This window comes from Dermacentor silvarum, chromosome 2 (assembly GCF_013339745.2).
Source record: "Dermacentor silvarum isolate Dsil-2018 chromosome 2, BIME_Dsil_1.4, whole genome shotgun sequence".
In the NCBI taxonomy this organism is placed as follows: Eukaryota; Metazoa; Arthropoda; class Arachnida; order Ixodida; family Ixodidae; genus Dermacentor; species Dermacentor silvarum.
The window spans coordinates 38,847,009-38,868,602 of record NC_051155.1 but is presented as its reverse complement, the minus strand read 5'-3'; the positions used below and the strand labels follow the sequence as shown (position 1 = coordinate 38,868,602).

General features: G+C 48.0%; 1 protein-coding gene across 1 annotated transcript in view; it reads left to right on the top strand.

Annotated features, from left to right (window-relative positions):
• LOC119439972 (membrane metallo-endopeptidase-like 1) overlaps window positions 1-21,594 on the top strand; it is a 306,684-nt gene that overhangs the window by 102,479 nt on the left and 182,611 nt on the right. Inside the window, exon 7 of the mRNA XM_049662691.1 lies at window positions 17,347-17,548. Within this exon, the coding sequence (XP_049518648.1) occupies window positions 17,347-17,548 (202 nt within the window). The remainder of the gene's footprint in view (window positions 1-17,346; window positions 17,549-21,594) is intronic.

The following is a 21,594-nucleotide window of genomic DNA, read 5'->3' as shown; positions in this document are numbered from 1 at the left end:
CTTGCTGCGGCTCTTGCGCCGCCCCTCTTGTTTGCTCGGGGAGAGGTCGGGGAATTCGTCTTTTCTAGAAAATCTGGCCTTGCTCTGGCCAGACTTTCCCGCCTTTTCCGCCGCCATCTTGCGCTCGTGTTCGCGCTTCCGAAGCAAGAATGGCGTCTTGAACTTGTTCGCACAGTTTCCCGTGCCGGTGGGATGCGAGCCTCCGCACAGTTTGCAGCGAGGTTTGCAATCCTGCTCGTGATTTTCGCCGGGGTTTGCCTTCCCGCAGGCGAAGCAAACCACCACATTCGGTCGGGGGCACACGTCTCTCCGGTGGCCGACCTGCCCGCATGTTCTGCACACTTCTTTGTGTTGGCGGTATAGCCGACACCTTATTAGCGCGCCGCAGTATTTAACGTAGGACGGGACTTTGTTCCCCTTAAAGAGCACGATCACTGCGTGCGAGTTTCCGATCCGGTGCGCTTCGAGCGCCGTACCGTTGTAGATATTTACAACTTTCGCTCGGATCATTTCAGGCGTTTCGCTGAGCGGGATGCCTCCGATTACGCCCTTCACCGTATTTTCGGGTGCCGCCGCGTAAGCGCACACTTCGTATGCTTGATTTCCAATCATGAGTGCATGGATGGCCGCGTAGCGGCTGACTCTCTCGCCTTCCGGCGTGCTGATCACGATAATGTTTTGTACAACGTTTGGACAGATCGTGTCCCTCTGTATGTCTTCGAGACTTATTCTCGCCGCACCCGCAATCGCCTGCACGAGCTCCGGCATCATAATCTTGCCCACCAGCAGTCCCCCGCGGGGCCTGACTATCACCTTGCATTCGCCACGTGGCACGTGAGGCATGCGTGCCGTCTTCGCGAAGTTCGCGTTGACTTTCTTGATAATCTGGGCCCGGGTTGGCTGAGCTGCCTTCTTACCGGGCTGGGGTGCCGAAACTTGCTGCGGAGTCTCGGCGTTGTTCAGAGTGGCCTTCTTGCCTCGCTGAGTGGCGATCACCCAACCGGCGATGTTTTCTGGGGTCTCGTCGATCGGCGTTCCGGGGACGGCAACCACCATGCGTCCCGAGCTGCGGTCCAAAGTGGGCTGCTGGTCCCGGGCCGGACTCGTATCCATGGCTGAGTGACCCGACGCCGACATTCGCACGAAGCGGGGCCACCGGCGCGGTCCGATGCGGCCGAAGCCGTCGCTAAGCCTAGCTGGCCGGTTAGGCCTAGCTGGCTCGCCACTTTGTCCGGCGCAAAACAGGCGTAAAATCCGCAAAAATGGGCGGACTCACCAAAATTTGGGCTCTACGTGCTCCGGGTGTCAAGCCGAAACCGATCGTACCGTTTTGGACGGGCTGGGGTCGAATGGTCCTCCCAAAATTGGCCTCATCAACGGAGCCGACGCGAAGTACGTCCGCTCGCTCCGAACGCTCCGCAGCGTCTCCACTTGGACGTGCAGCAGCACCGGCAACACGCAATACTGTTGTCGACGCCGCCGGCGTTTTGCCCGCGTTCGCTCAAAATGCGTGCGGCGTTGGTGACTGTTGCCGGAGCCTCTGATATAAATAGGCACTTGGTGCCGCAGCTAAACGTCGCCTCCCTTCCCAGCCCCTCCCCCCCCCCTCCCCCACCATCTTTCGCGCGTCGGAAGAAGGTACGTTTCTTCTCCGCCGTGCGTTCACTCCCCGTGAAAGCGCGCGTCCCTAGCGCTCTTTCACTCGCACATACAGCGTTCGGCAGCGCGCGGCGACGATTTCATCTCCATTGACGTCATACGGAACCTCACGGCGACGGCGACGGCAGAAATCTGCTTTTGAGTGTCCATATAATTGCTATCGCAATAAAAATACCATCGCGAAGCATAGCGGAAGCGAGGTGGAGAGGAGGAGGGAGGTAGGTGGTAGTGGGACGCGTAGAGCTGCTGCCGACGCCGACCGCGCTTCCCCGCGTTTTTCCCGAATGCCCCCGGTGTCCGTGTCTACAACCGATGCCTCATGCTGCGACTTGGCAGGTTACGACCAGAGAACTGGACAGACGTCGCTCCCGAAAGACTAAGGTGAGAGATTGCTAATCTCAGCATTCTCAATCTGCACTGGCATGTAAAAAAAAACTGGAGGACGCTTAAAGGGACACTAAAGAGAAACGCCGGTGGCGTGGAGCAGAGGTAGAATACCCGGCCTCAAATCTGAAGGTCGTAAGTTCGAATCCTACTCCAGTCCACCACATTTTCTGGCATGCAGTTGTGCCTGACACCGACAAGAAAAATATTTTGCCGAGAGCTAGTGGGGCTACACTAGTTCAGGTGCAACCAAACTAGGAAGGCCCACTAAGCTTCATCAAAGTCACTCCCTCACCAGAACAGGAATTGGCCTCCCTGGTGCAGTATTCGGCTACTACCTCCCTCATGACTACTACAATTAACCCATGGCCCTCAGTCCCCAGTGGCTGTGGAGCACCTGACCAAGGCGGCGGTCAGACCTGCTACGTGTCCGAGGGTGCTAAGAACCTGGCAACGTTCAGCACGCGCACCCTCTCGAGTGAGGCTAGCTTAGCAGGAAATTTGAAGAATTATCAGGCATTGCCTGAGATATTATTGGTCTTAGTGAGGTTAGAACTGGTGAGGCTTACACAGTGCTGACTAACAGCCACGTCCTCTGCTACAGAGGTCTTCCAGACAGGAGAGAATCCGGGGTAGGATTTCTAGTCCATAACAACATAGCGGGCAACATTGATGAATTCTACAGTATTAATGAGAGGGTAGCATTCGTCGTAATGAAACTGAATAGGAGGTACAAAATGAAGGTAGTACAAGCCTACGCCCCAACCTCTAGTCACGATGATGAAGAAATTGAACAGTTTTATGAAGATGTTGAATTAGCAGTGAGAAAGGTGCAAACTCAGCATACTGTAGTCATGGGCCACTTGAATGCAAAAGTGGGGAAAAAGCAGGTTGGTGAGCAAGCAATGCGCAACTACTGCATCGATTGTAGCAATGCAAAAGGAGAGATGTTACTAGAATTCGCGGAAAGGAATAGGCTCCGAATAATGAATACCTTCTTCAGGAAGCGCAGCAACAGGAAGAGGACCTGGAAAAGCCCTAATGGAGAAACAAGGAATGAAATAGATTTCATACTCCCTGCCGATCCAAGCATAGTGCAGGATGTGGAAGTATTAGGTAAGGTAAAGTGCAGTGACCATAGGTTAATGAGGTCTAGGATTTCTCTCAATTTGGAGGGAGAAAGAGTGAAATGAGTCATGAGGAAACAGGCCATCCTAGAGGCAGTAAGGGTAAAAGCTGACCAATTCAGGCTGGCGCTCGCAAAGAAATATGCAGCTTTAGAAAACAAAGATAAAGACAACATAAAGACAACATAAACCGTAACTAGGTTGATCACAGAAGCAGCAATTGAAGTGGGAGGTAAGGCACCAAGGCAACCAGTAGGTAAGCTCTCCCGAGAAACAAAGGACCTAATAAAGAAACGACAAAACATGAACGTGTCCAAGTCAAGAGATCAGATAGAATTCGCTGAACTGTCAAAACTGATCAACAAGAAGAAGTAATGGATATTCGAAATTATAACGTGGGAAAGATTGAGGAAGCCGTAAAATATGGACGCAGCATTAAATCAGTAAGAAGAAAGCTTGGCATAGGACAAGGCAAGATGTATGTACTGAAAGCTAAGCATGGTAATATCATCAGCAATTTCGATGACACAGTAAAAGCAGCAGAATTATATACTGACCTGTACAGTGCCCAAAACAGCCAAGCTACTTTCATTCGAAATAGTGATGAACCGGATACAGAGGCTCCTTCTATAACTAGCGATGAAGTTAGAATGGCCTTGAAAGACATGACCAGAAGAAAAGCTGCTGGAGAAGATGGAATAACAGTAGATTTAATCAAAGATGGAGGAGACATCATGCTTGAAAAGCTTGCGGCCCTTTATACGCAATGCCTCACAACTTCAAGTGTACCAGAGAGCTGGAAGAACGCCAACATTATACTAATCCATAAGAAGGGAGACGCTAAAGAATTGAAGAATTATAGACCCATTAGCTTGCTTTCAGTATTGCATAAAATATTCACCAAGATAATTTCCAATAGAATCAGGGCAACATTTCACTTCAGCCAACCAAGAGAACAGGCTGGCTTCAGGAAGGGATATTCTACGATGGATCATATCCATGTCATCAATCAGGTAATCGACAAATCTGTGGAGTATAATCTACCTCTCTATATGGCTTTCATACATTATGAAACGGCATTTGATTCAGTAAATATACCAACAGTCATACAGGTATTGCGTAATCAAGCAGTACAGGAGGCATACGTGAATATCATAGCAAATATCTACAAGGATTCCACAGCTACATTGGTTCTCCACAAGAAAAGTAGAAAGTTACCTATCAAGAAAGGGGTCAGGCAGGGAGGAACAATCTCTCCAATGCTATTCACTGCATGCTTAGAAGTATTCAAGCTCTTAGACTGGGAAGGCTTAGGAGTCAGGATCAACGGCGAATATCTCAGCAACTTTCGGTTTGCAGATGACACTGTCCTATTCAGCAAGAATGGAGAAGAAAACAGGAAATGATTGAGGACCTTATTCGAGAAAAAGTAAGAATTGGGTTGAAGATGAATATGCAGAAGACAAAGATAATGTTGAATAGCCGGGCAAGGGAACAAGAATTCAGGATCGGCAGTCAGCCTCTAGAGTCTGTAAAGGAGTACGTTTATCTTGGTCAATTACTCACAGGGGACCCTGATCATGACAACGAAATTCACAAAAGAATAAAATTGGGTTGGAGTGTATACGGCAGGCATTGCCATTGTACCAGCTGGAGGCATTGGACCAGCTGGTCTTCTGCTAACTTATGAAAACGGTTTACCAACTGTCAGAGACTTGGAGTGTACATGGATTTCCACCACGCCGCATTCATAATAGATTTGCTCCTTACCACTCCGGTACGCGACTTGACCATGTGCTCATCGAAGCACACAAAAACGATGTTCACCAGACATCATTGCTTTCGCTTCATGTGATAGCAGCATTCCACTGTAACTATGCGATTTTCGTCTGCTGCGTTGGTCCCCGTTTGGTGGGACACGGGCGTTTCTTTAGCTACAAACATCTTCGTTGATTGCATTGTTTGTCACCACTAGACAGTGACTGCCGCTCCATGCAATCTCCTTGCGCTCTCCTGAATCTGCATTTGCTGTCCTGGTGTTGAACATCTCAGACAGACCTTTGAGCTTACACTAGAGAACTGTTCTAGCGTCAGGTTGATCGTAGAATATCCCTTCCTGAAGCCAGCCTGTTCTCTTGATTGGCTGAAGTCAAGTGTTGCGCTGATTCTATTTGAAATTCAGGTAGGGTAAATAAGGGTAGGGTAGGGATGCAAGGAAGGGAACCTAGCCGCAGTAAAGGTAGAAGCAGACCAATTAAGGCTGGTGCTCACAAACAAATATGCAGCTTTAGAACAGGAAGATGAAGACAACATAGAGGTCATGAATCCTGACTGGGAGCTTACCACTGTCGTTGAAATGAAAAGTGTACAATCGTTGCATTCTACCGGTGCTAACATATGGGGCAGAAACTTGGAGGTTAACAAAGAAGCTCGAGAACAAGTTAAGGACCTAACAAAGAACAATGGAGCGAAAAATCTTAAGACTAACGTTAAGAGACAGGAAGAGAGCGGTGTGGGTCAGAGAACAAACCGGGATAGCCGATATTCTAGTTGACATTAAGCGTAAGAAATGGAGCTGGGCAGGCCATGTGATGCGTAGGATGGATAACCGATGGACCATTAGGGTTACAGAATGGATACCAAGAGAAGGGAAGCGCAGTCGAGGTCGCCAGAAACCCAGATGGGGTGATGAAGTTAGGAAATTTGCAGGCGCAAGTTGGAATACACTAGCGCAAGACAGGGGTAATTGAAGATCGCAGGGAGAGGCCTTCGTCCGGCAGTGGACATAAAAATAAAGGCTGATGATGAAATAAAACCGGGAAGTTCTGCTGGAATAAAACAGGGATCTTCAGGAATGCATTCAGTTTTTGTTGGGTGAAAAAAATATCAGGTAATTGCGGAGAAATTCCTAAACAAAGACCAAGTATCTCTTCCTCAATTTCTCTCACCCCAGGTTCGCGCGCTGAAGCAGTGTCGTCACGGATTTCATTGCTCGCAGCGAATTAGAGGGCGCCATGAAACGTCACCGCTTGCGTAAACGGCCGAGGCGCTCGCTCCATCATAGGCTGCATAGCTATGCGTTTGCGTTCGCTGCGACTTTTGCTTAGGTGTTCTGTGGCCGCGATGGATACCGTTGCTGACGCTGAACCTTGCAACGAAGAGTTCGCCAGGGAAGCAGGACTGCATTTGAGCGACATCAGTGAAACAGAGCACGAAATGATCCTCTGTGCTCGCGCGGTAGGTGTTTCCGCGTACAATGGCGGTGAGCAGCTGGCCGCGCTGACGGAGAAGCGAAGCCTCGTTTTTGTCGACGAAAGGCGAGGCGGCCGGTCCACCAGTCGACGATGTTCCCGACAGAACAAGCGTAGAAAGTTGCGCGCGTACTTGGTATGCTTTTTCGGTGTCTCTTTTTTAATGACATTCAGCACTCACCTAGCCTCCATGCAGTTTGCTGCTTCAGGGGCATCAGTAGGGGATTTGATGAAGGCGACATTGATGGGACAGCTGCTCGAGAAAGGACTGGCCTCTGGGGCACGCCAAAATACTTTCCGAGGGCAGGATTATATACATCATCCTAGGGCGAGAAATGCAGAGAGCACACCATCGGTTTCTCTGGCTCTTTTGTCGTTTTATCATCGGTAGAGTACTGAGCCATTGCGAACGCCGGGGCTCATCGCGCGGCACCACGTGAAAGGACACAGTCGGGTCAACACTGCCACCGCCCCTGAGCAAGCACCTTGAACCGTTTATACAGCTCTCAACACTACACAAAGGGAAATTTTCTGGCTGTTTCCCGCGAAGTCAACGTTTTTCGAGCCACGCAACACGCAACCAAACACTGCAAAACTGTAGAGCGGGACAGGCGCGCGATGATGCCTGGAGCAAAAACAAAACTACGAAACTATCACGACCGCATTTAGCGCCTCGCCATTTTTTCTTATTACTTATTTAATTTTGCTCTAAACTTGTGCGTCCTCGCTTGAAACGGCTTAAAAAGTTGGCAAATGCTGTGAATGTACGTTTAACGTGCATTTCATTTTGCGTTTTATTAACAGCGATAAATCGCTCTCGACCAATCGCGGCCGGGCTGCGCTTGTGATATTCGACGTCATGAACGTGTAGCGCGGGAAATTCGAAGGGGCGTCAGCACCTATCCTTCAGTTTTTCGCTACTTTCTCTGTTATTAAACCTCTGTTCGCAGTAAGAATGGCATGTCTGTGATCGTGGTTTGATATTCTACCATTAAAGCTGAAGTTCCGATCGGTTTCTCTTTAGTGTCCCTTTAAGCTTTGCTTTTAAGAGTGGAGCGCGATAACATTCAAAGATCCCTGACTGCTTCTCACGCTTCCCGACAACTGCAGCTTAAGCAACCGTAATGGTTACCGGGAAACACTGGCAGCGAACGCTAAGCACAAAGGTGATATTTCTGGTAGAAACGCGGCCTCTTGCGTGGGGCGATCCAGGATAAATTGCACAGCCGCGCCAAAAAATTGCATAATTTTCAGGTTCCCGTTTTTGTTTCGTAAATTTAATATTTCAGTCCGAGGAAATTTAACCTAAAAGGCATGTGCTGTGGGTGTTTTGTTTCATGACGTTTGTTTGTGGATTGTCGCTCTCAAAATTCCGAGGGATAGCTTTGCCAAGAATGCAAGACAAGGTATGAGGAACATTAATGATAGAACATATGCATGTACAGTCGAGTGCAAAATTTTAGACCAAGATAGCGGCGACTAAACTGAAGCCCTGTATAAGAAAAGTACCACCATCCTTTGATCAACGCCTCTTCTCTTTTCCTGTATCCCCGATAGCACGATGATAGCGCGCGCTTTCACTTCTTTATATTTAGTTTTTTTTTCGACTCACAGACATGGTGAAAGTCACTCTGTGCTGCCGCAGTCGCGGGCGGTGGCGGCGGTGCGCAGTCGGACTGAATAAAATCCCTATATAGACGTTTGAGGGCGCTTCCGACGGTCTGGAGTAGAGAGTATGCGTCAGTGTTGCTTGTTCGGCCTGGACTGTGAGCTTGCCTTGCGCTTGCATTGCGGAGTGGTAGCTTTCCTTCAATGTTTCCGTTTATTTTTGTCACGAATGACTTACGCTCGTAAATAATGGCATATATATTCATCAAAAGGCTACAGGCCAGCACTGTGCAGTTTATGGGAGCACAAACAACCAGCGGAAAATAACGATTTCGGGGACTAAGTGTGTCCACAACACAGCACTCCGCGAGACCACTACCGATGTGGTATGTTCACGCTTCGCCGGTTTTCTGCATCACCTGAGGACTTGGCATTTCAGTCTAATAAGAACCAATGCACAGATCAGTAAAATAACGCATTTTGGTAAACCCTTTTCGGCACATTTCCCAATAGGTTGCGATAATTGTCAGCTCTTCGATGCAATATTTCCTCGTATGTAGTGGCAGAGGCTACATTTGTTACTCTTGAAACACAACTTCATACCAGTGCCTAATACGGGGGTCACATGGCGCACTTTTGATCATGATCGAGCCCGGTCTGGGTCGAATTTCTTGGTCGCGATTGGCTTCTTTGCTCAATCTGCGGAAGAGAGCCAATCGAGGTCGAACATTCCGATCCAGATCCGTCTCGATCGCTATCTAAAGTGGCCGTGTGACGCCGATATAAGACAGATTGAAGCACTCTGCGAGAGAACTACTCGGTAAATACACTTCGCAACGATCTGGAAAAATCGTGTCCTAGAGAAGATGTATGCAGACCCTGTGTCCACCAATACATTGTCTCTGCGTTCACACGCACCCTGCGCGGCACTGCCCATAAAGCTAATTAACTTCAACAGTGTGGTGCTGCATGGAGCTCACCCATTTTGAGCGTTCTCTATGTGCTTGGGCAGCAAGAGAATGCAAAAACTAACGTGTCAACCTTATCAGCGCGGCCCAGCTCCCGTGCTAGAGTTCGGGAACTGTAATGCGGTAACTGTGCGTGGCGTAGAAACGCGATAAATTAGCCCGCGCAAGTGAGAACGTAAAAAACGGTATTCGCATGCAAACGCAGACAATAGCATCTTGCTTGCAAGAATAACACTAACGAAAAAAATAAATTATTCGCACAGTCGATCAAGTGAAATACTTACGTGCGTGCAATGACCGCTTCGCTGACCACTAAGCGATTTTCACTCACGGCCAGTAGTGGTTTACAGTCATATGTATATGTATTTATTCGACAACTGTTAAGACTCGACATTACTTTATTATGAACATAGCACAGTGAGACGGTGTAAGGAAAACAAGAGAAAGAGCAGAGATGGCCTTAACGCTGCAATATTATTGGCTTATTTCGCTTCAGAGATAGCGCACACGCACGTACGCCATATCATCAATACAAACTTCGCGCACGATCTACGTTAAGGTTCACCGTGAGCTAAGCTTGTTTCAAACTCAGACATTCGAAAGAAAAGCCATTCCAGGCACACAAACGTAAAAAATAGGTAAACAAATACATCTTTAGAACAAGTCCTGTTATAATCTCTGTTGGGATTTACAGTATGTATAAATAAATAAATACTAAAAATAAAAATCTAGCACCTGGGCTGTATCAGTTGCGCTGATATCTGTGATCTATGTCGCACGTCGGTTCGTTGCAGGTACTGCGCTGCTCGATCGCCACGCTTATGCTTTGACATTTGGTTATAAGCACCCTGCACTGTACCAGATCCAACAAATTTTGCATGATTGAGCTGTTCAGTGGCGTCGGAAGCGTACGGAATAAACACCGCATATCTACCAACCACTGACACGCGTCGTCGGGCCGCCAGCGCCTGGTTCTAAACATTGCCCGACAGCTACGTACGCGCCTGCTTTCGCTAAATGAGGCAACCCTCAACCGCAAAGCGTAATGGTGATCACATTCAATCGACGATACGGTCACATATGCCCAGGAATAACAATGAAATATACCGCTGATTAGCACGAGAGGTCTCGACGAAGCAGACGCGGCTGCCGCCGCTACCGACGACGAAGCACCACATCCACTGGCTGGGCTTGCTGTTGCCATGGCACACCACACTGAGCGCTCATGCGAGCACGTGCAACATGTTATAACAAGTCAAGCGGCACAAGGCAAGCAAAGCGGTAGATGCCGCGCCGCGAATTTTGTAGAACATTTTGGAAGACACGCGGCACCAGGGATTTCTCTGGAACCTTCGATGACTTATATACAAAAGCCGACGCGTTTCGCCGCTGATCAGTTTATCGACGACCGACGATTGAGCTCACCACTGTTTTAAAGTGAGTTAGTTTCCTTGCTGGGCACAGGATCGCCCAATAAAGAATCAGCTTCGCCATTCACAGTTTTAGCACTGTTTTCTTCAAGAATATGTTGCTCAGAACTTACGTTGAATCAGGGTCGCTATAACGTAAAGCTATTACAAACTTTTCTATTCCAATTCTGCATTCAGCCCACCACGATTGGTCAAAATATTTTCGGCCCACTCCCAACTTCGCCTGTCTGTCACTCGACGTCACGAAAACCGTGATAGCTCCCCCTGTGATATAACGTGTACACACTTGTTATGCATGAATAAACCACACAAAAGAAAAAATAATTATTCCTGGTTCGACGCCTTTTCACCATTAGCCCTTTGCTATTGGCCCAATGTTTTCGTGCTACGCCTACTACGCCTGTCTGTCACGCAACCTCACAAAACCACGAAAACTCACCGCATAAAAGTGACGTGTACGCGAAAAAAATTCATTAATATGCCGAACAAAACTGAAATTTTTTATGAAGGGCAAAGACTGCCCCGTTCCGAAAGGAATAGAAGATGGCTGCCCGCCGATCGCTCAGGACCTCGCCACTCGCACCTGCCGGTGAGCATGTATTTATTTGCACATGACAAACTTTTTACGTGGCAGTAAAACGTTATCGATCACTTTCGGTACGTATACGACATCGCTCTGGCAACTCTTCCTTGCTGAGGATCCGGTTTAGTGGCATTCTTATCCTTTCCGTTGCACGCCGCCGGGATTTTCGACCAGCCACCTCAAGCTAAGTAAGGCGAAGCGAACCAATCGGAGAAGCCGGCACCACCCTCTTCATGCGGTTATCTATTTTCACTGTGCTGGCTCGGCCCCGTAGCAACCCTCTCCACTAGAGCGTGCTCCTCGCCTCTTGTCAGCCAATTAGATAAGAAAAACCGCTTAGTGGAGGCAATGTTATTGGTTCTGAAAGCGAACAAAGGTGACCTCCTGTAAACAAGGAGAGTGTTTGATTGGGTTGTTCAGACAACGCTGCGGGTCACCGCCCGATGCTTGCGTCAGTAGTTAGATACATTTCACGTCAGGAGATCGGAAATAAAACAGTTTGCAATAGCTTTACGTTATAGAGCCCATTAACACTTTTTTGAAGACTGTACCCAAGCGATAAATCTTTGGGATGCGCTTGAAACCTTAGTAAAGAAACTCTAGGAAGTTCAGTTACCCTAAATGATTCTTTTTTTTATTGCGATAAAGACTTGCCGTTAAGGCATAATTCTTGATGTGTATATGTGTATTATATGTGTGCTGTGAGGCCTGTGTTGTGTATGAATTGAAGCAGTGTTTTGTGGAATCTGTTATCATGTATCCAGCGGTCATAGCTGGTTGTCACACTGTAGCGGAGGCCGGCTTGCAGTAGGAGACGCGAGCGTTCCGATTGTAAACCAGTACATGTCCATATTAGATGGTATGCATCTGCTTCCATCACAGGGACGGAGCAGTATGGACATGTAGCACCCAGTGGTAAATGCGACCAGTTCCACCTTGAGATCACAGCCGGTGTAAGGGCCACCCCGGCCCGAAGCCTCCTAAGCACAACTTCCTCCGCCCTAGTAAGGTCAAGGGGGAGGGAGCAGACACACGGGGGGATAAGAGCGCGTGTGTCCTGCCGGAGAAAATTTTTACGGGCTCGGAGCGAGTTAAGGGGTTGAGGTGGGAGGGGAATAGACGGAAGGTCTGGATTAGGAGGGCAATGTGCCTGCTGGTCAGCAGCAATGTTGTGAGGGTTCGCTGCATGGCCTTGAATCCAGTGTACCTTGACGCAGGTAGCTGTTTTTTTCTATTCATCGTGTGTATTGTCTCGCAGATTTCCATCGCCTTGTCAACCTTCTTCAGTTCCTGAATAGCCGCTAAAGAATCAGTGAAGATATCTAGTTGTTTGATGGTAGGCAGCTTAGATGTCGCATCTTGCACAGCGTCGTGGATGGCTTGAAGTTCCATTACTAGAGCGCTGGCTTCCGTAGATAAATAGCGCTGGTGGCCGCTGATGAAATTATGCGTTGTACTGAGGAATGATGTCCTCCCGCCGTCTGGGAGAATAGCAGCATCCGTATAGACTTTGCAGGTGTCAGCGCATGATGCATCGATGATATTGTGGTCGTCAATAATACCTGTTGTATTGCTGCATCGTAACTTCGTTGGCTTATTAGTTGTGATGCTGGTGAATTCCCAGGGAGGCATTGGATAGGGTTGATTGTCAATACGAGAGCCGCGTTGAAAATGAGCATGTAACGCAGCGACAGCCGGAACAAGTTGCTTTTTTATTTCACGTGCTTTTTCACGTTGCGAAATTAGCTCTGCAATTGTGTTGAGCTGGGCATGTTCCCGTAACGTTGGTATCGGAGTGATGCGTGGTAGTGCTGTTATTGTACGCATAGCATCGCGATTAATCGTTTCTAACTGTGCCAACTGTGCCAAAGTTAGCCGTTGAAATTGTGCCTGATATAAAATTCGTGGCTGCAAGACTGCACGTACCAGCCGTCGAGCTACGTCAGTACGAGCTCCAGCTGCTTTTGCTGCAATGCGACGAATAAGGTGAAGTGTTTTTGTCGAAGTCTGTCTGGTTTTACGGAGCCAGTGTGCACCACCGCCGGAATGGTGAATATCGAGACCCAGTATGCGGACCTCCGAAGCCTCAGGGATTGTCACTGCGCCGATTTTAAATGTAAAGGGGCCCTGCGTGATTCTTGTGCGTCCTTTCTTGTTGGCCACCACAGCATAGCTTGATTTTTGGGCGGAAATGTCCAACCCTGCTTTCCGAGCGTAGTTGTGCAGAACATCAAGGGCTTCTTGAATCTGTTTAGTTTGACGAGATACATCTTCATGTGCGGACCACAAAGTGACGCCATCCGCATAGATTAAAAACTTCACGTCTGGAATCTCGTGTAGTTGCCAGGCTAGAGGTATTAGAGCAACGTTGAAGAGAAGAGGAGCTAAAACCGAACCTTGTGGGACTCCTCTGTTCGATGTGAAGTATCCTTCTTGCCTCCCATCTACTCTAATCGCAAATGTGCGATTCTGAAGAAATGAGTAGATAAATCTTAGGACCCGCGGTGGAAGTCCCAGGTCGATGAGGTTGGCAATAATGATTTCATGGTCTATATTGTCATAAGCTTTCGTTATGTCAGTTGCTACTACCGTGCGCACAGCGTGGCTGTGCGGTGAAATCTGTAAAACATCGTCTGATAAGATAGAAAGACCGTCTTCAGTTCCCAAGTAAGAACGGAAGCCAATTTGAGCAGGATTATATTTATCATAGCGTTCAAGCCACCAGGAAACACGTGTGGCCAGCATCTTTTCAGCGAGCTTGCAGACAGTTGAGGTTAGCGAAATTGGGCGTAAAGACTGCAGGTTATTTGGAGACTTTCCTGGTTTCGGGATCGGGACAACAATTGAATGCTTCCAGTCAGGTGGAACGTTTCCAGTCTCCCAGACTTTATTAATAGCCTGAAGAAGTGCGTCGAGAGCTGCTCCTTCCATGTTCTTGAAAACCTCATAAGGAACACCATCGGGTCCAGGTGTTGTGCGTTTCTTCGAAGATTCAATCGCCGCTATTAGTTCGGCCATGCTGAAAGGGCTGGATATTTCGGATTCATCAGACTCATCAATTTCAGGGCAGTTTACAGGTGACGCGTGATCGTACTTCGGGAAAAACGCTCTAGCAGCGTGTTCTGCAAATTCATGTGGCGAACTTTGCATCGCTAACCTAACGCTCGCTGCAGGGTCAGGTCGCTTATGACCGCGTTCCATTGACAGGAACGTACGCCAAAGTGCTCTGTTTCCAATGCCCGATCCAAGATTCTCGCACCACTCATACCATCGTCGTCGAGAAAGTTGCTTTTCGTGCCGACGCGCCTTCGCCGCTATATGGTTAGGACGTGCACGGCTACCTGGTACATCGGGATTCCTCGACGCATACACTTCTGCCTGACGTCGCTTTGCCCAAAGTTGCAAAAGAGCGAGGTCCGGATGAGGTTGTTCTTCGTCAACTGTGGTTACAGTGGTGTTACTTCGGAGCAGTTCTTGCAAAGCGGGAAGAATTTCTGAGGGCTCTGAGGGTACTTGATCAATCGATGATTCCCGAAACTTATCCCAATGCGTGACTGTTACAAGCCGTCGAATTTTCTTTATGCACGTTCTACGCAAACCAATCATCATTGGCATATGATCACTGCCCCAGGTATCTGGTTCCACCCGCCACTGCGGCATTCCAGGGCCCAACCACCACGTGAGGTCTGGAGCGTGTGTTCTAGACACTGCGGGTACAGCACAGGTAGCCACAGCGTGAAGATTCAACAGAGTAAAAGTGGCATCGCTCATGACGTTTTTAACTTGACATCCTCTTCGGGAGTTGTACTTGTACCGCCATTCTGTATGTGGAGGTTAAAGTCTCCACCCACGAGAATAGGAATTCCCGGGTACGTAGACCGTAGATGGGCTATCCATCCCAAGTTCAAGCGTGTGCGCTGTGGTCTGGCGTAGAATGACACTAGAATGACAGGAGTCTTCACTGGTCGTGCCAGGACCCCGACAACTTCTTTATTAACACTACACCATGGCTCCAGATCAATCACTGTGTGAGCAATATGCGATGATACATACACTGCAGCTTTTCCGGGAGCTGAAGCCATTGTAGTAGCACGTCTATCTTTAATAGATGGGTTATGATACCCATTAAAATTGGAAAGTGAGCATAGCTTATTATGCTCTTGAATAAGCAGTGCCCATACATGTAGCTTATTATATTGAAGCTTGGTTTTAATTTCTCCTAACTTGGAGCTTAGGCCGCGACAATTCCACTGTAGAATTCCATCCTGTGACAGTTGATGCAGAGAATTAGCCATGATGCAGGCAATCCTGAATGAGCAACGTTAGTTGAGCAAGTTGATCTAAAACTGCTGTCCAAACAGCTTGGTTGACCTGTTGTGCCGGACGGGATCCAGGCTTAACAGTGGCATTCGTACTGGTTGATGCTGCCGAAACAGCTTGGTTGACCTGTTGTGCCGGACGGGATCCAGGCGTAACTGTGGCATTCGCACTGGTTGATGTGTTACGTGTTGGTCCTGTTTTCTGACGCCGCAGAATTACCAATTCTTTATGTTTGCGTAGTCGCTCGATCTCTCTGGCCAGTGCGTCTATCCGAGCGTCAATGTCATCATGGTCATCATCCGACTGATACAGAGGTTCCGGTAATTTCTGTTTCTTTGTCTGCGACTGCTTGCCACGTTTAAGAGCAGAAGAATACAGTTGTGTTTCTGGGGCTTCTGCTTCTTCTGTCATGAGCATCTCTGGCTCTTCTTCAAGAACCTCATAACGATTGTGAGTTGTTACTATACTCGTTTTTGGTACAGCCCTTCGTATCCGTGCTGTGGCCTTCTGTTTAGTCGGACAATTTGTGCTTGTCATATCGTGCTCATCAGATTTGCATAAGCCACATCGATATCGTGGTTGGCCTTCTGGTGTGAGCTTTTCTGGGTCAATAGTACGTTGTGGGCAAAAAGCCTGCATGTGTCCACGTTGAAAGCAGCGGTAGCAGAATATCGCCCGAGGGAGGTAGGGTTTAGGTCGCAATATACAACCATAATAGTAAAACCGTTCTGGAATACATGGGGGGCCCTGTACCGTCACTAAGCAAGTACGGCTTTTGCCCATGAACCTAGCTGCGAGCACCCTGTGTGTCGTGGACGTCAATTCACGACATATTATCTCAGGGGTGTCTTCCGAGTCAATGCCATAGACAACACACCTCTGTATATTAGGGCCCGATGCAAAGTAGCACTGCACAGGTAGGTGCTGATCTTCTGACAGTGGAATAGATGCCAAGTGCACAGTGATCGAGTTGGTAGATTTATATGCGGCGAACCCTTTGTATCCAGTGGTTTCAAGATATTGGTCGATGACCCTTTGGACATATTTCGTGGCTACTGAAGTTATGTCGTAGCATGAAAGGGGACGTATATGAACTCGATAGGATTCAGAAGGGGTGGGCGTAGGGTAATACTGAGAGGGAGCGGGCGTAGGGGAGGGCGTGGAGGAATTGTCTGGGGTGGCCCTTACCTTTTTTGCCGGTTGCTCCGATGCGATGACGTCTTGTTGAAGCACGTTGACTGGGGGACCTCGCTTGGCTGCATTCGTCGAACCGCCAGAGGGCTGCACGTCCATAGGGTCACCAGTGTCCGTCGGCACGATTGCGGATAGGTTCACATTCACATCACGAAGTGGACTGTCCTTCGATGTTGCATCTTGTCTCTTCGAGCTATCGGTTGCACACTGCTGCTGCATAGTTGGCATGGATGTTGTCACGCGCAGCAGTCCAGTGGAAGGTACAGATGAGGAGCTCACATCTGGCACAAACACTTCTTCGTCGGGCGAGCGCGGCGGCGCGGCCGCACTAGGCCTAAGCGCCAGCCGTGCGTGTTTTGAGTCTATTAGACCAGCACGATCAGTAGGACAAGGCAAAGGAGAGTCCTCACCAGAGTCCGCAGATCCCCATAGGCTTCCGAGAAGCTTTGTATCCGGATAAGGGCGAGATTTTTGTTGCTGTCGAGCAATTTCCAAGGAACCCAAGGAAACCACGTCTGCGTTGAAACGTCGTCGTCTTTCTCCGTCCCCTAAATGATTCAATCAAGTGGATGAAGAACCCTATTTATTAGTATTAGATATCATTATACTACTAGCCTAGGTATGGGCTAAACATGCGGATAAAAGTTGGGAATTTTCCGCAAAAACACATGCAAACTTGATACCTTAGTAGCACCATACCTGATTGGTTTTGTAGATGTTATCACGGCTTTTTAATAATCGCCCGTAGTCAAATTTGCGTTGGTGCCTCAAATATTGCCGAGAAAGTCATGATTTACTTACATTAATAATTCCAATTTTCAGAGAAATGTTGTACAATTACGCACCCATCTGCAACCTATATTTACTACTCGAGCACGCTTCGACAAAAATTCGAGAGAGCTTCGGGGCAGCGAAGCGTAAAGGAGACTGGGACGATTGTTACAATTTCCTAAGAAAAAATATGCCTGAGGTGATTGAGTACATCTTTATAAACTCCACATCCAGTCTCGACGATCGAAATGAGGTAAGAGCCACGAATTTATCAATATATTTTGTGCGTACAAGAGAGCAACGTAGGCACTGCGCTACCGTGTACATGCCTTACCCAACACATTTCACAGGTATTAAGTTGTCCAGGTGAACTCATTCCTGCCAGCAGCACAAAGAATGGTGATGACGTCAATATCTGAGAGTTACTTATCACTCAAAATAATCTATATAATTAGGCAGTTCTAAAAGGCGGTCACTTTTTTTATACTTTCGCCTTGGCTAAAACGAAAGTACTCACGGCAGGTCTTCTTTCATATGAGTGAACTGATAATAATTGATGAGGTTATAAATCTGACAGCGTCTTTCAGCGACCACAGCTTCATGTCAATATAGGTGATTCGAAAGTAAATCCTTGTTTGAGCTGGCTGAGGTTAATAGAAAGGGGGAAATCTCGAGCAACGTGATATTCGGCAGCACTATTCTTGAACGCCCAACAGTAGTAATTTCATCACTAATTCAATAGAGAATAGAGGAATAAGTAAACAGCACATTATGCAATGCTAGATTTGGAGTTAGCAAGTACAGAAATTATAACCTTTTGATGGAAATTTTGTTTGCCTGGCACCCAGTATGCAAAGTATAATGTACAGTCAACCACAAAAGTTTGCGGACCACGCGAGCGCGTGCCAGACGGCCTATCCGCGCCACCTAGCGGTGCGCCACCTAGCGGCGACAGGGGCGCTCTCCCGGATATGAGCCCTCTTGGTACTCGCCTGCCTGTTAATTTTTTATTCCCGTGCATGACATTGTTAGTTCGTTGTGTTGACGCAGAGCGCTGTCTGCGATAAGACCGCCACATATCTGGCGGTCTTATCGGAGCAATCACTGCTACCTTTGTCGACTGGTGTGCCAGTGGGTAGATAAGTTTCACGAAGCGCTGCGACGATTTTTTTACGCGACGTTTACTGGCGCACTTTGGTTGGCAGCATCTTGGTCCAATGAGTGTTGCTGCTTCTGCGTCTTGAGAGAAAGGGTAGGGAGGTGTTTCACTGTCATCAAAAATAAAGAAAAAGCGGATGCATAGAAAATTTTCTTTCACACATAGGCGCATCTTCGCATCAGTCGCTGAAAACGTAGTAGACTTGCTTCAGGCCACGTGGTGATTGCCTATTTGGAAAGATGCCGCTGCGTGTTCCACTTGACGAAAGAAGGCACATTGTGCGTTTATTGATAGAGGGAATACCTCAGCGCGAAATCTGCCGCCGAACCAACAGGAGCCGGACTGCCGTGAATAGGATTATTCAAGCTTTCCGCGACGATGACAGATTCACAGATATGGAGCGCAGTGGGCGTCCAAGGGCCACGACAGAGGAAGAGGACCGCCTGATTACGGCCGCCATCGTGGCTGATCCTTTTCAAAGTGCAGAGGATATCCGAGAAGCGCTCTCGCTCACGGTATCGTCTGAGACTGTAAGAAGAAGGCTGAGTGAGCTTGGCCTGCAGTCTTTCGTAGCAGCACAGAAGCCCTGCCTCTCAGACAGCCAGCTACAAGAACGACTCATGTTCGCTACAGCAATGAAAGATTGGACAACAGAGAAATGGGGCGATGTCATCTTTAGCGACGAGTCAACTTTTTCCACGCGCTGGGACCAACGGAAGCGGGTTTGGCGTCCACTAAACTGCAGGTGTGTTTACAGTGTATTGGCAGTTAATTCACGAAGCTAATTCTGCATTACAACATGTTTCACGTAAAATGAGCTTTTGGACATTACGAGATTTTTCTGTAGTGGTATTATGTTGAAAACATTAACGATTGTTTCATAGTACTACTTACTCTGAAGCTAATTAAAAGCTGCCAGTGGGTCTTTCAGTACTATCTAATGATGTTTGCACGTTTTCTATTGCAACTCTATAACAGCATTATAAAGTTCATACGCAAGAGGAATCACAACATTTTTAGACGCGCCGCTGGAACCCAATTGTATGCTATTTCTTGCAGATATCTGCCTAATTACACACAGAGTGTTCTATCCAGTGGACGGTGTTCCGTGAGCGTGTGGGGAGCAATCAGCAAAGATGGCCTTGGTCCCCTTGTGCGTCTGGAAGGGCCCTTCACTGCGTCACGGTACTGCGACGTCATCACTAGACACCTCGTTCCGTATGCGCTGGACGGTCCCTTCAGCGACGGCTGCTATTTTTTTTCAACACGACCGCAGCCCGATCCATAAAGCACGTATCGTCCAGTCATTGCTAGAAGAACATGCTGTTTGCCAGCTTGAGTGGCCTCCATGTGGCGCCGACTTGAATCCCATAGAAAATGTCTGGGGCATGTTGAAGAAACGGCTGTCCACACGAGCCAACCGCGGCCGCACGGCCGATACGCTGTGGCAAGCGATCGCACAAGAATGGGAAAGCCTGCGCGGTCGACCGGAGATTACTGAATCTTTGTACGAGTCGATGCCCACACGCATCAATAAGGTGCTAGAAAACGGCGGACATTTCACTTCCTACTAGATCATTGAGAGACCTATGTTTCATGACACTTCTGTAAATGTCTTGTGAATAAATTCATCCCCTTCAGACACGAATTATGATGCACTGTCTGCAAATGCGTCAAATGCGCATGGCAACATTTCAAGACGCTATTACATTCCAAGAAAGAAGACGAAGCAATGTGCTGTTTTGTGCGAGTTTCAGTAAAAAAAGTTAATTAGCGTATAACTCATTATCTAATTATTCTGAAATCCGTCAGCTTCAATGCTTGCATAAAAAGAATCAACTATTAGGCCCGAAACGCATGCACACTTGCTTTTTCGGTTGTATTCGTGTCGACCGGAGAAAAAAAAATACTCTTCACGTTGGTCTTGGAACGCGGCACGTCGAACGATTGTCTAGCATGGTAGTGTCTCCAGCAAAGTGATCATCTGCAGCAATACGCAGGACAATGAAGTTAACTGACCGCTAGTTGTCCCATCAGGAAGCGGACACGAATGTGCACACTGAGTTTTAGGTCATTTGAAGAAACACGTGGCGTGGGACGCGCCTCCGAAGTTCGAGTTCCCAAACGAGGACGTCGTGTCCCAAAGGGTTATAAAAAGAGTCATCGCACCCGATTATTTCTTATTTTTCTAAATGTAACCACTATAGCAGCATGGTGGTTCGGGCTTTGCGCAGCAAAACCTGGGCGCAGGCGATCAAATCCCGGCCGCTACTGTCACTTAGCGATGGGGGAGGAACGGAAAAATTCTGCCTACTGACTAAGCATCTGTGTCCCATGGCTGCCTCACCGCTTACTCACGCACTCACGAAAAAAAAAAACAGCGTGGCTACGCGAAAATAGAACTGATAACAGCCGAAGAATACGCTGTCTGATTACTTGTACTGATATTCTGCTCTCAAAATATAAGCAAGTAGCCCTGGCTAACAAAGAGCGCGTCACGTTGAAAGAGATAGGTAGAAGATATTTGCGCACAGTGCGAAAATAGACAGGCCATAGATTTAAGGAGGGATGCGTCTTCAACGTAGCGCTGCTGTCGATCGCTGGTGACGTAGCGGAAGTGTCGCGAAGAGGCTCTTGGCCACGCGCTCGCGTCGTCCGCAAACTTTTGTGGTTGACTGTACATATCAGTTAGCGCTCAACTACACTGCGGTTCCATTTATTATCGTGTTTCAAAGAAGAGTTATTAGGAGTCATTGTATGCGACTTCCACTTTCAGCAAGAGTTCACGTGGCTGGCAACCGTGCCGCTACGTCGCTCTGTGAGTTTTACTCATCCAGTCATCTATCGACCACCGACAAGTTGGTCCGTGGATCGTGTGTCGCGCAATTGAGGTGACGTCTCTAGTTTTAGTTTTCGCAACTTCTTGCGATGACTTCCGATAGGATATTTATTTATTTATTTATTTACAATAGTGCCAGTCTCTACTGAGACGAATAGCAGGTGGGCACTATATCTATGTACAGATACAAAAAAAGCCGGCAGATCGCAACGCCATGTGGGAATCGATGTTATGCGAAGCAGTGGGTGGGGATCCTACCAAGTTAACAAAACGACCATGAGAGCACCAAGACATAGGCTGC